The sequence below is a fragment of the Phodopus roborovskii genome, unplaced genomic scaffold, assembly GCF_943737965.1.
Source record: "Phodopus roborovskii unplaced genomic scaffold, PHOROB, whole genome shotgun sequence".
NCBI classification, from domain to species: Eukaryota; Metazoa; Chordata; class Mammalia; order Rodentia; family Cricetidae; genus Phodopus; species Phodopus roborovskii.
In genome coordinates, this window is record NW_026126409.1 from 28,951,678 (window position 1) to 28,965,091 (window position 13,414).

General features: G+C 37.6%; 1 protein-coding gene across 1 annotated transcript in view; it reads right to left on the bottom strand.

The window, feature by feature from the left end:
• The window catches only part of Tnks (tankyrase), a 128,297-nt gene that overhangs the window by 23,619 nt on the left and 91,264 nt on the right, over positions 1-13,414 (bottom strand). The window contains exons 9-14 of the mRNA XM_051182269.1: positions 10,764-10,885; positions 9,305-9,396; positions 8,865-8,943; positions 4,944-5,115; positions 1,862-1,941; positions 344-489 (exon numbers count right to left, since the gene is read on the bottom strand). Coding sequence (XP_051038226.1) covers positions 344-489; positions 1,862-1,941; positions 4,944-5,115; positions 8,865-8,943; positions 9,305-9,396; positions 10,764-10,885 — 691 coding nt within the window. The remainder of the gene's footprint in view (positions 1-343; positions 490-1,861; positions 1,942-4,943; positions 5,116-8,864; positions 8,944-9,304; positions 9,397-10,763; positions 10,886-13,414) is intronic.

The window sequence follows — 13,414 nt, forward strand, 5'->3', positions numbered from 1 at the left end:
TTGGAGGTGCTAAGTGACAAGAGCTCACGATCCAAGTGTACACAACAAAGGATGCAGTTGGAGATTTATGGGCAAACTACTCAATTTGCATCTCTAGAGGGTAGGTTGAGAGAATCTTCACTTTCTATACTCTGTGTTTGTTTAAAGTAAGATTTAAATGAAACATGATTAAGCACCAAAACACATGTTTAAAAAAGGAGTGTCATTTGTCAATTTTCTTGTTCTAAACAAAGCAGTTATGTTTCTGTAGATAAAAATTAGGTAATTTTATACCAAAAATAAATAAATAAATAGATTAAGTATGAGGAGAATGAAGCCCAAAGATCTGTATTTGAACACATACCCTTTGTCTTTGGCATGGACATCAGCTCCATGGTGTAGAAGGTACTCCACAACAGACACACGGTTATAGCCTGCAGCAAAGTGTAGGGGTGTAGAATGCCGGCCCTCCAGATCTCTGCAATTCACATTCTGCGGGCTGCAGAGTTGCTTTTGTGGTGTACACAGACACAGAGACAGAAACAACATCATTATCAATCATTTACTGATTTTGCTCTAAAATTTTATAGCATTTTAGAGCACTATAAATATATGATAAATATTCTCTGGGTAAAATAATTAAAATATTAAAAATCAGCACCATAGCCAGACATGGTGAAGCTGGGGAGGATGAGGCAGGAAGATCTCCAATTTGGGGGCTAGTGTGAGTTACACAGTGAGTTTAGTTTGAGGACAGTCTGGACCACATACTTTTTCAAAAAATTACAAAGGAGAATCTACACTCCATTTGTTGGTACAGTGGCCAGAAATACTCAGTGTGTGTATATTTATATACACACATATACATATACATACACATATACATACATAAATACATACATATATATGTATTTAATCTTCGACAGCATGTCCTAGACCAATCCCTAATCCAACAGAAACCCCATAAGGGGAGCAAATGAAGCCTCTTGTCTCATCTGTGTCCCCCTCCCTTCCCCAGGCCTGTTTATCACACATAGATTCTTATGGTACATTTAGCTGTTCTTTGGGTTGACTATAAGAAACTAAAAAACTAAAGAGAGAGTTCCTGTCTATTCATTTCTGGCTGAATGTCAATGCAATTGTATATCCTGTTTTTCAAATTTTTATATACTTTATACAGTGAACTGACTTTTTCTTCCCTTTTCCCTCTAATTCTCTCCCCGCCCCAGGAGGAGAGTTAGAGTATCACTCTTATAGTGCAGGCTATCCCAGAACTCACAGCAATGCTCATGGCTCAGCTTTCCAAGGGATGAAAGGTATGCACTACCACACTCAGCTAATTTCTAATACTTTCTTAGTCTTTTGAGAAAGAAATGTATCAGATTGAATTCTCAATTTGTATGTCTTCTTTGGAGACTTACATTCCACTATAAAATAAAATTTTCCTTTACTGTGAATGTATTGTTTAGGGACTTGAAAATACATAATTCCTTACCTGTATACCTACAGATGAAATTCAAATTTGTATTCTGGGCCAGTGAAATGGCAACAAACTCAAGTTTGAATTCAACTCCCAGGTTCCACGTAGTGGAAGGAGAGAACTAACTCTAGAAAGTTGTCCCTTCCTCACACGCACCATGTGCGCGCGCGCGCGCACACACACACACACAAATTATAATTTTTATTACATTTGATGTATGTGTGTATGTTTTGGGTGCTATAAGGTGCAAAATGGGAAAATCTTAGTAGCAGAGAGCTCTTGTCTGTAGATAAACCATCGATTGTTTTTAAATCTTAAAAAAACAAACAAAAAAATTATTTGTTTTTAAGCACTAGATGTGTCCAAATGAGCTGGGTAGCAAGATTCCAACAGTAATAGTACCTTCACAGTTTCCAGGTCCCCAGCTTTTGATGCCTCCAGGAGTCGATAGTCCACATCAGAAGTGCGGATGGGAGTACTCTCTGTATCCAAGAAAGGAAAGATTATGTTAGCAGGAAGTTATGGAAGCAAATTGGAGTTATGGCAGGTGAAGGAAGAGAGATTAAGGTTGGGCATATCTGTGAATATAATGGTTACTTCCCCAATCTTACTCAGATAAGTACTTTTAATTTCACTTTACACCTTACCAAAGTCAAATTTAAATTAATTCTAACACAGGCTAACACTTTTAATTTCCACCACTCTAGTCATCAAATATTCTGTTTAAAGACAATTTTAAAGGAGAGAGAGGAAAACTGGAACCAGGAGATGAAAAATATCTCCAGACTTTCCAATGCCTGTATAATTATGAGATTATATGATAACAGTGCTAAATAGCACATACCAAGTTTGTTACATTTAGACACAAGTCAGGTATTTTGATTAGTCAAACATAAATATAACAAAAATTTATTCAACACTGGTTGAATAAAATTCAATATGTTTATGTTAAATGTGGTTTTCAGAATGCTCACACATCAACACAAAAGGAGTGTGTGGCAAGGGATCTAGACCAAAGGTGTGCTCTATGTGGACTTTGGAGGATACATGAGCCATGACACATATGGAAGCCACAGATAACGTGCAGAAGTCAGGCCTTTCCGTCCATCCTGGGCTCTGGAGATGGTACTCAGGTTGTCAGGCTTGCTCAGTGAGCACCTTTACCCACTGGACCATTTAGCCAGCACAAATCCTCAGTTTTTGCATTTCAAGAGTGAGAGCTGGTTGTTCTCAAAGTCTCTTTCTGGCTTAAGACTGTATTATATCATGATCAGATAAACCAAATTCACAGGGCCAAGTGGGAAGATCAAGTGATGCTATAAAAGGCTTTAGATTTTAGAAGAAACACTTAGCTTTTCTATACAGTGCTTTGTTTGGAGGGGTGACTTTTATAGATAAGTTATAAGAATTCTTCAGCAGAAGACAAACTATTTGATCACATTAATAATCCTTAGCATATAACATACTAAGATTAAAGAAGATAAAACACCAAGATTAAAGAGGAAAAAAAGAATATCTCAAACAATGAAGTACAGTTTAAAATTATTTCTCTTTAAAGACTATGTTATATTGCATTTGTTAGTCGGTGGAGTTGCTAAGGACTGGAACTGGATCCTTGCTCCTATTCATATTTTCTTTTCACAAACACAATAATTCAGAAAGTATTTGCCAAGTTGGTTTTGGGCAACTTCATATCAGAGTTAATGTGTCGAACCTAATTCTTTTGGCTCCATGTGTCTGCTTCCTTTCTGTCCCCAATCTCCATCCTAACGGTGCATGTGTAATGTTGCACTTGCAGGTGACTCAGGCTGTTCTGCAACATTCTACCATGTCCCTAGGAGAGTGAATCCAGCAAGAGAAAACTCAGCCACGCATCCTCTTGTCTTTAGCTTAACCATCACAGCATGCTCACGGGAATAACGGGAAAGTGTCATTTTCTAGTCAAGCAAAATATCTTGTGCACATACTAGAATGTTCTAAGAACTACAGAAAGGTCAAAGAGCAAGTTAAACATGCTGACTTATTATGACAGCAACTGCACAGCTCTGTATCTGCATAAATCTAAAATAAGTTTAGAACAGACTTGTTTTGGAGCTTGGTAGGTGAATCTCAGCTATTGAAGTAGGTGAAACATGAATATTACAAACCCAAGGCCTGTACAGAGTGAGTTCAAGACTAGCATAGGCAACTTGGTCAGACTGTGTCTCAAGATTAAAAAGTAAAGAGAGATCTTGGAATGTAGAAATATTAGTATTAAAAAACCCTCAGTATCCTCTTCCATGGTTTTAAAAGGCCCTATCTCAGACAGCTATACTATATATGCATTATATTTCTGGATCAATAATGAATATGGAAAACTGAGTCCTATCATTTCCTAAACTAAGCATTTCATTAAATGCATCACAAATCAATTTTAGAGTAGAATTATAAAAGTAACTGGAACTTTTTATTTATGATTTCATATTCAATTTCATTTCCTCCAGAAGTCATGTTTGAAGTGCATTTACTTACAAGGTGTTTTAAAGGCATAATATGGATTCAATTTGCTAGATTTATTTGATGCTTCATCCCCATTTTGTTAACCATTGTAAAAATTTATGAACAGTATTGTAAGAAACAGATGCAGTAGCTTTATGTTGTTTATTTGAAGTTATAACTTACAGAAAGAAAATTCAGTAAAATGTGTATTTCAGAAAAATTCCAATTTGTGAAATGTTTACAATTTCTTGAATGATCTATTTCCTAGTGGGAGAGTATTATCTATTTTCCTGCAGGAGATATCCTGCTGCTCTGTACAAGGCAGGTGTTTAATATTCAAGATTAAATCCCATCCATATTTTGGTGGTGAAGACTGGTGGAAAGGCCAATGGGTGAGGAAGATGAGTAACTGCACTGAATCCCTTAGCTGTTACTTCTAATTCAGGGAGTCAGGAAGCCAGTGCCTATTTTCCTATCAGTTTTACACATCTCTGTCAATAAATCTAAAGATTGAAGCAGAATGATTGACTCTAAGAATGAACAGAGAGAGAGACAGCCTAATAGAGTTTTCAAGGATGCAAAATTATTCTTGAGATTGTTTCCCTCATGCAGCATTAACACAACTATCACCAATGACAAGAAGTAGGTCAGTACAACATACAAGAAGGTCATTACTATGGAAATACAACTTTTTTCTCCATTTGGTAGATTTTACAGCTTCCATTATTCTAATTTGTACCAGATTTTCAATTCTAAACAACCAACCAACCTAAAAATGGTATAAATTTCTTCCTGACACCCCCTCATCCTACCAAAAAACAGAGATGGAAAAGAATATGGACTAAACTAAAAACAAAACAAAATAAGCAAGAAAAGATGTGAAAAGCAAGCATTGAGGTCAGGAGGCATACAGCCTGGGTGAGTGGGAATGGGAAAGGGAAGCCAGTTGGTCAGTTGGCCTTTCAGGGTTGGTTGGTCAGGGGGTCGGTCGGTTGATGGAACTTACCACTCAGAATCTGCTGCACTGCTTCATTGCCCATCTGTGCTGCTGTAAAGCCTTGCAAGGAGATGATGGAAGGGTCAGAGCCATAACTCAGTAGGAGGCGGCAGGTCTGCAGATGGCCTGCTAAGGCAGCTCTATGCAAAGCCGTCTGCCCAAGACTGTCCAGTGCATTCATCTGAAAAAATCATTGGGTGGCCACGTGAAATAAGGCATTCTACATACTGTAGCAAAGACACTTACGAGAAAAGACAACAGTGAAACCTCTTGGGAAAATGCCATAACTTTTGCTCACTAGTATTACAGCAATAGTTTCATCTTAGTGGCCTGAGTGTCTGGGGAAAAACAATCCATTAAGCACCCTTGATGTCTTTGACATCTTCCCACCACACTCCATTCAAAAGAAAGAACAGGATGTCTCTGAGGGCAGGGACGCCCAACCTGGTGTTCACTGCTTGCCACAATGGAGATACTCAAATGCCTCAGAATGAAATGTGACCACACCCAGAGTAGCAAGACAACAGAATATACATGTAAAGGCTGAAAATGTAGTCCATTACTTTTCTTTTTCATTTAGGAATGCCTTATATTCTGATTGAGTATCCCTAATCAGAGGTGTTTCCAATTTCAAATTCTTTACCCACATTTAAATACAAATTAAATTTGTTTCATATATACTCTGTACACATAAGCTGAAGGCAACTTCATTTTTGTGTGCCTGTGTTATGATTGTGGTATATGAAGTCAGGTGTGAAATTTTCCATTGCATGGTTCTGATAATTCAGAAGGTTTGATTTTGGAGCATTTCAGATTTCCTATTTTCAGGTTGTGAATGTTCATCCTGCAACAGATACTTTAATTATGAATACATTTGACTAGAAACTCTTGAGGATTCAATGTTCCATTTGCAAACTTTGAAGACTATATGGTAAATAGTAATTTAGTTATGTTGACTAAATGTTCAGCTTTTGGATTATGTTCATAATTTGGTCATATCTAACTAGTCTGGTGTTTTAGAAGTTCCAGTAAACACCTGCTACTGTAGTCAGATCAATGTACAACTGTACAGCTACTTTCGGAGAAGCCCTTTTCCAAGTTTTCCCTTTATCTCTTGAGGTATCAGCGACTAAGCCCTTTCTGAAAGCCTGTGCTGACTTAGCACTTACAAATTATACCACTGGGATCATTTTCCATTGAGTTCAAGTAATGTTGAAAATATGGACTGTCTTAAAGGGTCTTACTAAGGAATAACAGTAAAATCTCACATTTATACTAGTTGTTCAAAACATTCTTACACCCCATGCAGTAAAGTTAGGGCTTAAGAGAAGGGGTCTCATCATTTCCCATAAAACTATAGCACTTGTTCAGATAAAGGTTCACTTAGGTTCTTAACAGTCTTCAGAAAATTCACCATTATATGGTATCACAATTTAATTCTATCATATTTTCCAGCAGGACAAAAAATGACTATACATAATAACAGTAGAGCACTGTTGTACACTTCTTAATGGAAAACACAAGTTGGCAAGCTAGAGTTTTTGTATGAATGTTACTTCACTGTAGAAGAATATATCCAACACTGCAAACACCCAAATTATTCACACTTCTCTGGAAATTAGATGAGACATACTCAATTATACAGCTGTAAAAACGAATGGTAACAATGAACTCCAATTTAGCTTGTTAAATCATGTAAATATGGTTTGAGAGTTATTCTTGTGAAACACAGATCTTACCAAGTTAAGATCTCAAATTAATGACTCCAGTCCTTTAAACAAAGTTGAATCCTTTGCAAACAAATGTTATGGGCAAGAGAGATGATTGAACGGTTTTCTGTAAACCCAGAACCAGCCAGCTTCACCTGTACTGTTGAAGTAAATCAACAGAACACAGACAAGGAGCACACTGTCCCTTCTGTAAGTAAAAATGGAGGAACTAAGTGCTATGGAAAATAGCTTGTTCATATCTCCATCGCTCACTCACCTTGGAGAACTTCCTGTCTTAATGAATAAAAATTTATGTGTCAATGGTTCTCAGAACTCATTTGTAACAGGAATTTTGAGATTTAGATTAAAAAGTTCCATTTGATAGGAACTGACTGATAACAATGGAAACTGACAAGTTGATCATATAATGAAATTTTATATTCTACTTTCTATTCAAATGAGATGTTCTTTTGGGTGAGTCTTGTTCTTCTGATATCTTAGAAAATTTCCTGTCTATAAAGTACAAGACACCAATGCAAAGGAAACTTGTTTAACACACGCACACACAAATTATGAAAGGACACTATAACCTTTTCCTCAAAGTCTGCAAAGCATCATCTACCAAAGAGTATCTCTGGGATACTTTACCCAGCAACCAAGTTAAAATAAAAAAAGTTATCAATGAAGTACTCACTCAATGGAGATAAACAAAATAGCAATTGCCTAGGCCAACTTCTTTACTGTCTGTACATCTCTCTGAGAGCACTGGTGTATACCAGACAGGGAACAGCAAACAAGCTTTCTAGAGGGATTGCTGAGGAAGGGGTTAATCTTTACTAGAAGGCAAAGTCACCAATTTCTCAGGGAGGCAGGAAAACAAGGATCCTCACATGTCTGAGGTTTGCCTTGCCTATGCAGCCGTTTCTCAGCAGGCTAGGACTATATGGTGGACTCTGCCCTCACAAATTAACAACAAACAAAGCATAAATCTTTCCCCACCTCCCTTCTTTCCCCAAAGCCCCTGGTCTCACAGTCCCAAGAGCACCCTAAAATGGTTGGAGACCAAGTTCTAAGTCCTAACTTTCTCGACAAATACTTAATATTCTTTCCTGAAGAGATTATTTGCATTTTTTTATGTCTATTAAAGCGTAGAATGGTATTCAAAAAGGAAAACGTTTCATTTAATGTTACATACTCAACAGTACTAACAATAGTTAAGCCACATATTTAGAGGCTGTGATGGCCAATTTTGATTGTGAATGTGATTGGACTTAAGCAAGTGACTAAGTAGTAATTAGTAAGCAAATGTGTGTGTGTGTGTGTGTGTGTAGATGACTAGATTCTAAGGGCTTTAGTTTCAATAAATGTATTAATCCACTGACAGATCCCAAATCTGGAGACTAACTAAAAGATGGAACCAAGGAACGCCATGCTTTGCCTGTGTGTGTGTGTGTGTGTGTGTGTGTGTGTGTGTGTAGATGACTAGATTCTAAGGGCTTTAGTTTCAATAAATGTGTTAATCCACTGACAGATCCCAAATCTGGAGACTAACTAAAAGATGGAACCAAGGAACGCCATGCTTTGCCTGGAGGAGTAGGCCAATAGGGGTGTGATCTCTGTGCTTGTATCTTCCTGTTAGTATTCCTCTCTGCTTCCTGTGTGGCATATTCCAGCATGCTCTCCTGCCACAATGGACTGAACCATGAGCAAAATACACTTTCCTACCTTAAGTGGTTTCTGTCAGGTACTGGATCATAAGAACATGTTCAGAAAGTGCTATTAGAATCGAATGGAAACCATGGGTCATTTAAAAATCAATAGGAATCCCAGAAAGACTATACTAAGAAAGGAAAACATGGCCCAGCAGTAGCCAAGAAACCTTTTACTACATGAATATGCCAACCCTATGGGATTAGCATCCTGCCTTGGGATCCTGGAATGAGTACCAGGTAGTTGATGTAGCTCCTTCCTTCCACCACACTCCTAACCCCACTTTTGGCTTGCCTGGAGCTTACGATGTAGACCAGGCTGGACTCAAAGTCAATAGAGATCTACCTGCCTCTGGCTCCTAAGTGCTAGAATCAAGGTATTTATCACTACACATAGCATGATATGGCATTTGAAACCAATTGACAGCTTATATTGTCTTTGTCTTTCAAGGAACCAGTAACAACTGACACACTGAGAGCGGCTGGCTGCCTAATGCAGAGTCTGGGCTTACCTTTGCTCCATGCTTATGCAAAACTTCCATGACATCATTGTGGGCCCTTTCAGCTGCCACATGCAAAGGGGTCATGAAACTATAGAAAGGAGAAAAATCCAAGAGTATTCTGTAACTTTGACTGTAACAACTCTCAGTAGCCACCGACTGCTGACAGAGGGGAGTCATTTTCTTTAGTAGTGTAGCCACTGCTAAGTTACCTGGGCTCATTCAAACAACCCTAACTAAACTTAGTGAGTCTGAGAAAACCAAACCAAACCAAACAAGATGACAAGACATGAATCTAGGAAGGGGACTTGTTGGGTGGAGGGGTTCACAGTGGGAGGGAGTGGAGTGCAATGGTGGGGCTGAAAATGTTCAAGTTCCATTACCCAGAAGTACGAGACAGTGAGATGAAAGGGAAGGAAAACGTTGGACCACTTGTTTGTAGCTCTACTTACTCCTTGTTTTTTTCATTGACATTGGCTCCTTTCCTAAGTAGCAGTTCTGCCACTTGCTTTCGTTTGGGATGCAAGGAGGCCACAGCACAGTGCTGTAATGCAAATAACATTTAGTTTAAGAAAAGCAAACTCCTATATAAACATGAACTCCTGAATGAAATTGCAGCTGGGAGCTATTGGAACCCTGCAATCTCAAAATGCATCATCTCTATGGAGATGGTCAATATTCCCTTTAAACACATTGGGAGTGCAAACCAAGTAAAATTATATTCTTAATTAAGCACTAAGTGACTTCATTTGTCTCTTTTCACCACTGAAGGCGTCTGAACACTGCTTTTTTCAAAGCTCTGCCATCTGTATAAATGACTCAAGCCTTCACTGGTCTATCAGCCACAGAAGTCAGTATTTCCCCATTACTCCAACAGGATAAGCTGATTTGCTCAGTCATTGGTGAAAACATGTGATCTCAAAGCAATTTAAAGAAAGCAATATTCTCAGAAACTTCCCAGTTTTATCCTTGTATTTATGTAACTTTTGTATTTTGCTCCATTTCACATTGATGGTTGTATTAACATTTTAAAAACTACAACTACTCACAACTGAGTAATTACCCAGGATAGCAGAACGACTTCTTTATGGTGCTGGAGCTTAGACTCTGTGGATCTTAACCTCCTGGCCTAGTATTGTATAGAGTGAAGTTATCTGAACTGGGCTTGAGGGTTTTAAATTTAAATTTTAAATTTAAGTTGGGCCATTTCAGTTTTAATGGTGTTTCCAGCAGAATGGGCTAAATGACCTTTCTGAGGCACACAGGTTTAAGGAAGCATATTTAATGAAGCATATTTACCAGTCTATGCTTTAAAACCACATATACTTAAACATTCTGAAGTTAGGGGCTGACAAAAACCAGACCAACACATGTGTTTTAATGTGTGTAATGACACAAAAATGAGTGACTCTTTCTGAAAGAGTACAGGAGTAAAAATAAAAGATAGTTTTAAAGGTAATTTATATAGTCAGGAACAGAAAGTTCAGCTGCAACATTTCCTCACATGAACATTGTTTTTTGAATGTACCTCCTCCAAAGGGTGATGCAAATATCTATGAAATCGTTTTTCTAGAGAAAACAGATATAATACTTATCTAGTAAGCATACTCCTAAAGAGAAGATTCTCTCAGATCATATTATATTGAAAGCACTGTGCACAAAAGTAATTTGTCACAATAAGCTTGAGAACACAGAGATAAAACAAGTCTACATCATGGCTAAGCAAATACCTAATCCCCCACTCACAAAGAATCATGACTGAACCAAAGTTAAATCTGTTCTACCAACATTAAAATGCAAACTGTTGGCAATTTCCAGAGCAATCCACTTTCAAGTTTCGGAAATGAAAAGCATTATTTAATATTGCACTACTATTACTGACCCAGGGAGGTATGGGTAATGCCATCTTACCAGTGCTGTTTCATGAGACTGTGGCTGCTTGAAGTTAATGATTTCCAAAGCAAGTGTTTTTTTAACTTTGGCCAGGTCTGCTTCTCTGGCTGCTTGTAGTAAAGAATGGCCTTTAAATTCATCTGCCAATGAAATAATAGTTATTAATAAAAATAGTTATTAAATAAAAATGATAGATAGCTTTTCAAGTTATAATCAACTCTGGAAGGTGTGATTCGCAAAAGTCCTAGGACTTGGAAGGCTGAGGCAGTAAGATTACAAATTAAAGGCTGGACTGGCTTGCAAAGCATGTCTGAGAACAGCCTGTGATAATACACAGAACTGAAATGTTTGAGAACTGACAGAATTAGAAAATTTTCAAAGAACAATAACTACATCAGAATAATTTTAGATTTTTATTTTCTATTTTACAAATTTGGTTTTATTTTATACACTCTTATTAACAAAGCTGAAAATTGTTCTAAAAACAAACAAATGAAATTAGACACTAATATATAACCATTTCAGCTGTTCTAACCTTTAGACCTATGCACCTGCAAGCTACTGTGTTGTTTCTTCTTGAGAGGACCCAACCACATTGCCATCTCTTCTAAAACAGACAAATATACCCAAACCGCTATTCAAATATACCATGTGCCATATGAGCCAACAGTCATTATTGAAGGTTTCAGTTTAGACACTTTGGACATGTTTCCCTATTGCCCTTCACTGAATACTTTCTTTTAGGACCGTAGCGTTGTAATTAGCCTAGAAACGCTGTCACATTTATTCTTCACAGTCTTATCACTTAGCACTGAGTTTATCACATAGTAGGTCCTCAATAAAAATTAGATGTTCCTAATAAGTTGTGGTTTGTTCAGGAAATGAACCATTTTCTAGATGACCATTTAGTTAACATTTCTTTTTTTAAAAAGTGTGTGTGTGTGTGTGTGTGTGTGTGTGTGCGCGCACATGCGTGCGCCACGTACGAATACACATGTGTGTATGGCACAGGATATGTGGAAAGGTCAGAGGACAACTTTTAGTAAGTGTGATAAGTGCTTTTACTGGCAACAGCATCTTGCAGCCCTATTTCATGGTTCTTTCAACATTGTTAAATTTCTCAACGTGAGACTTGAAAACTTCTAGAACAATACACAAGGTTAACTGAGATGATAAAGTAAACCAGTAAATATCAGACATTGTAAAGAGCAGGATCCTGACAACTACAAAGGATCAGATGCATTCAGAATGGGGCGCAGAATAGGGAGTAGAGCTTTGCTGGAGTGAGCAGCAGAGAGAAACTGAAGCTGGAGTGAGCAACACTGTCTTTAATGTCAACCTTCTCTAAACACCAACACAGTAAAGCAGTTTGGAATTCTTTATTGTGTAGTAAGGAATGGTGGATCAGAAAAAAAGCACAAACGTATGGAAAATGTAAATTGCAACACTGGAGTACTAAGGAAAGCAAGAACTATGCCACAGTGATACAATTTAAATGGCGTGCTATTTCCTACCCAAACTATTCCTCATCTTTGCTCTTAGAAAAATCATAAGATCTTTGATCATATTGATTTTGACATTTAAAATGCTATTTATTGAGGAATAGTTATGATTAAAAAGGAACAACCTACGAAGTAGAATGTCTATCAACCATGTAACTGCTCTAAAATTTTAAATGCAAATGGCTAACCAAGAATTATTATAAAGCTTTATTTTTATTATTTTTAATAATATGTGCCTGCATCCATATGTGGGTATGTGCGCATTTGTGTGGGATCCTCATGGAAACCACAGCTACAGGATCCCCTGGAGCTGAAGTTGTAGGTGGTTGTGAGTCACCCCACCATTGTGTGCCTTCCCACATGGGTGCTGGGACCCAACTTGAGTCCCCTACATTATCTGGGGACACTAAACTGCACCTCCCCAACAAATCTCAGTGTTTGTTTTTAGAATTTCAGATATTATACAGTTTTAAAAAATGCTAAAGTTACCAATGACACTAACCTGTAAACCTGATAATTTCCATCATTATAAAACATCTAAAAGTTTGTTTTTCTAAATGTATCTTAAAATAAAAATGAAATTCAAACTTTATTTGGCTTTACAAAATAATAAATAAAATCAAGAAAGGGGATAAGTATACAGAATGATGTGGTTGTGATAATGGCATGGTATGAATGTTATTTTTTTTTTTTTCCCTGTATAATTTTCTTCTTCAGGGTATGTGTGTGTGGTGTGTGCATGCATGAAGGCCAGATGAAAATTTTCTGATCCTCTGAGGTAGGGTTCCTCCCTGAATCCAGAGCCAGAGCTCATGGTAGCCCTCCTTATGCCTAGGCTGGTAGCCAGCAAGCCACATAGATTGTCATGTCTCCCTTACAGGCTGGGGATTATAGGCATATGCAAAACATGCCTGGCTTGTTATGTCAGCACTGGGAAAAAATTCAGCTCTTTATGGACGCACCACAAGCCCTTTTAACCACTGTGCCATCCCTCAAGCCTCCTGTATAATTTTCTTTAAACAAATTCTGCAACTGAATGCCAACTACAAAGCAGTAAACATGACACTGAAAACTGCAGCTAGAGAAGATCCTTCAGTCCTTCCCTCCATGTAATTCTTGGTGGAATCTTATTTAATAAAAACTATCGAGAAGGTTAAAAACAGCTAA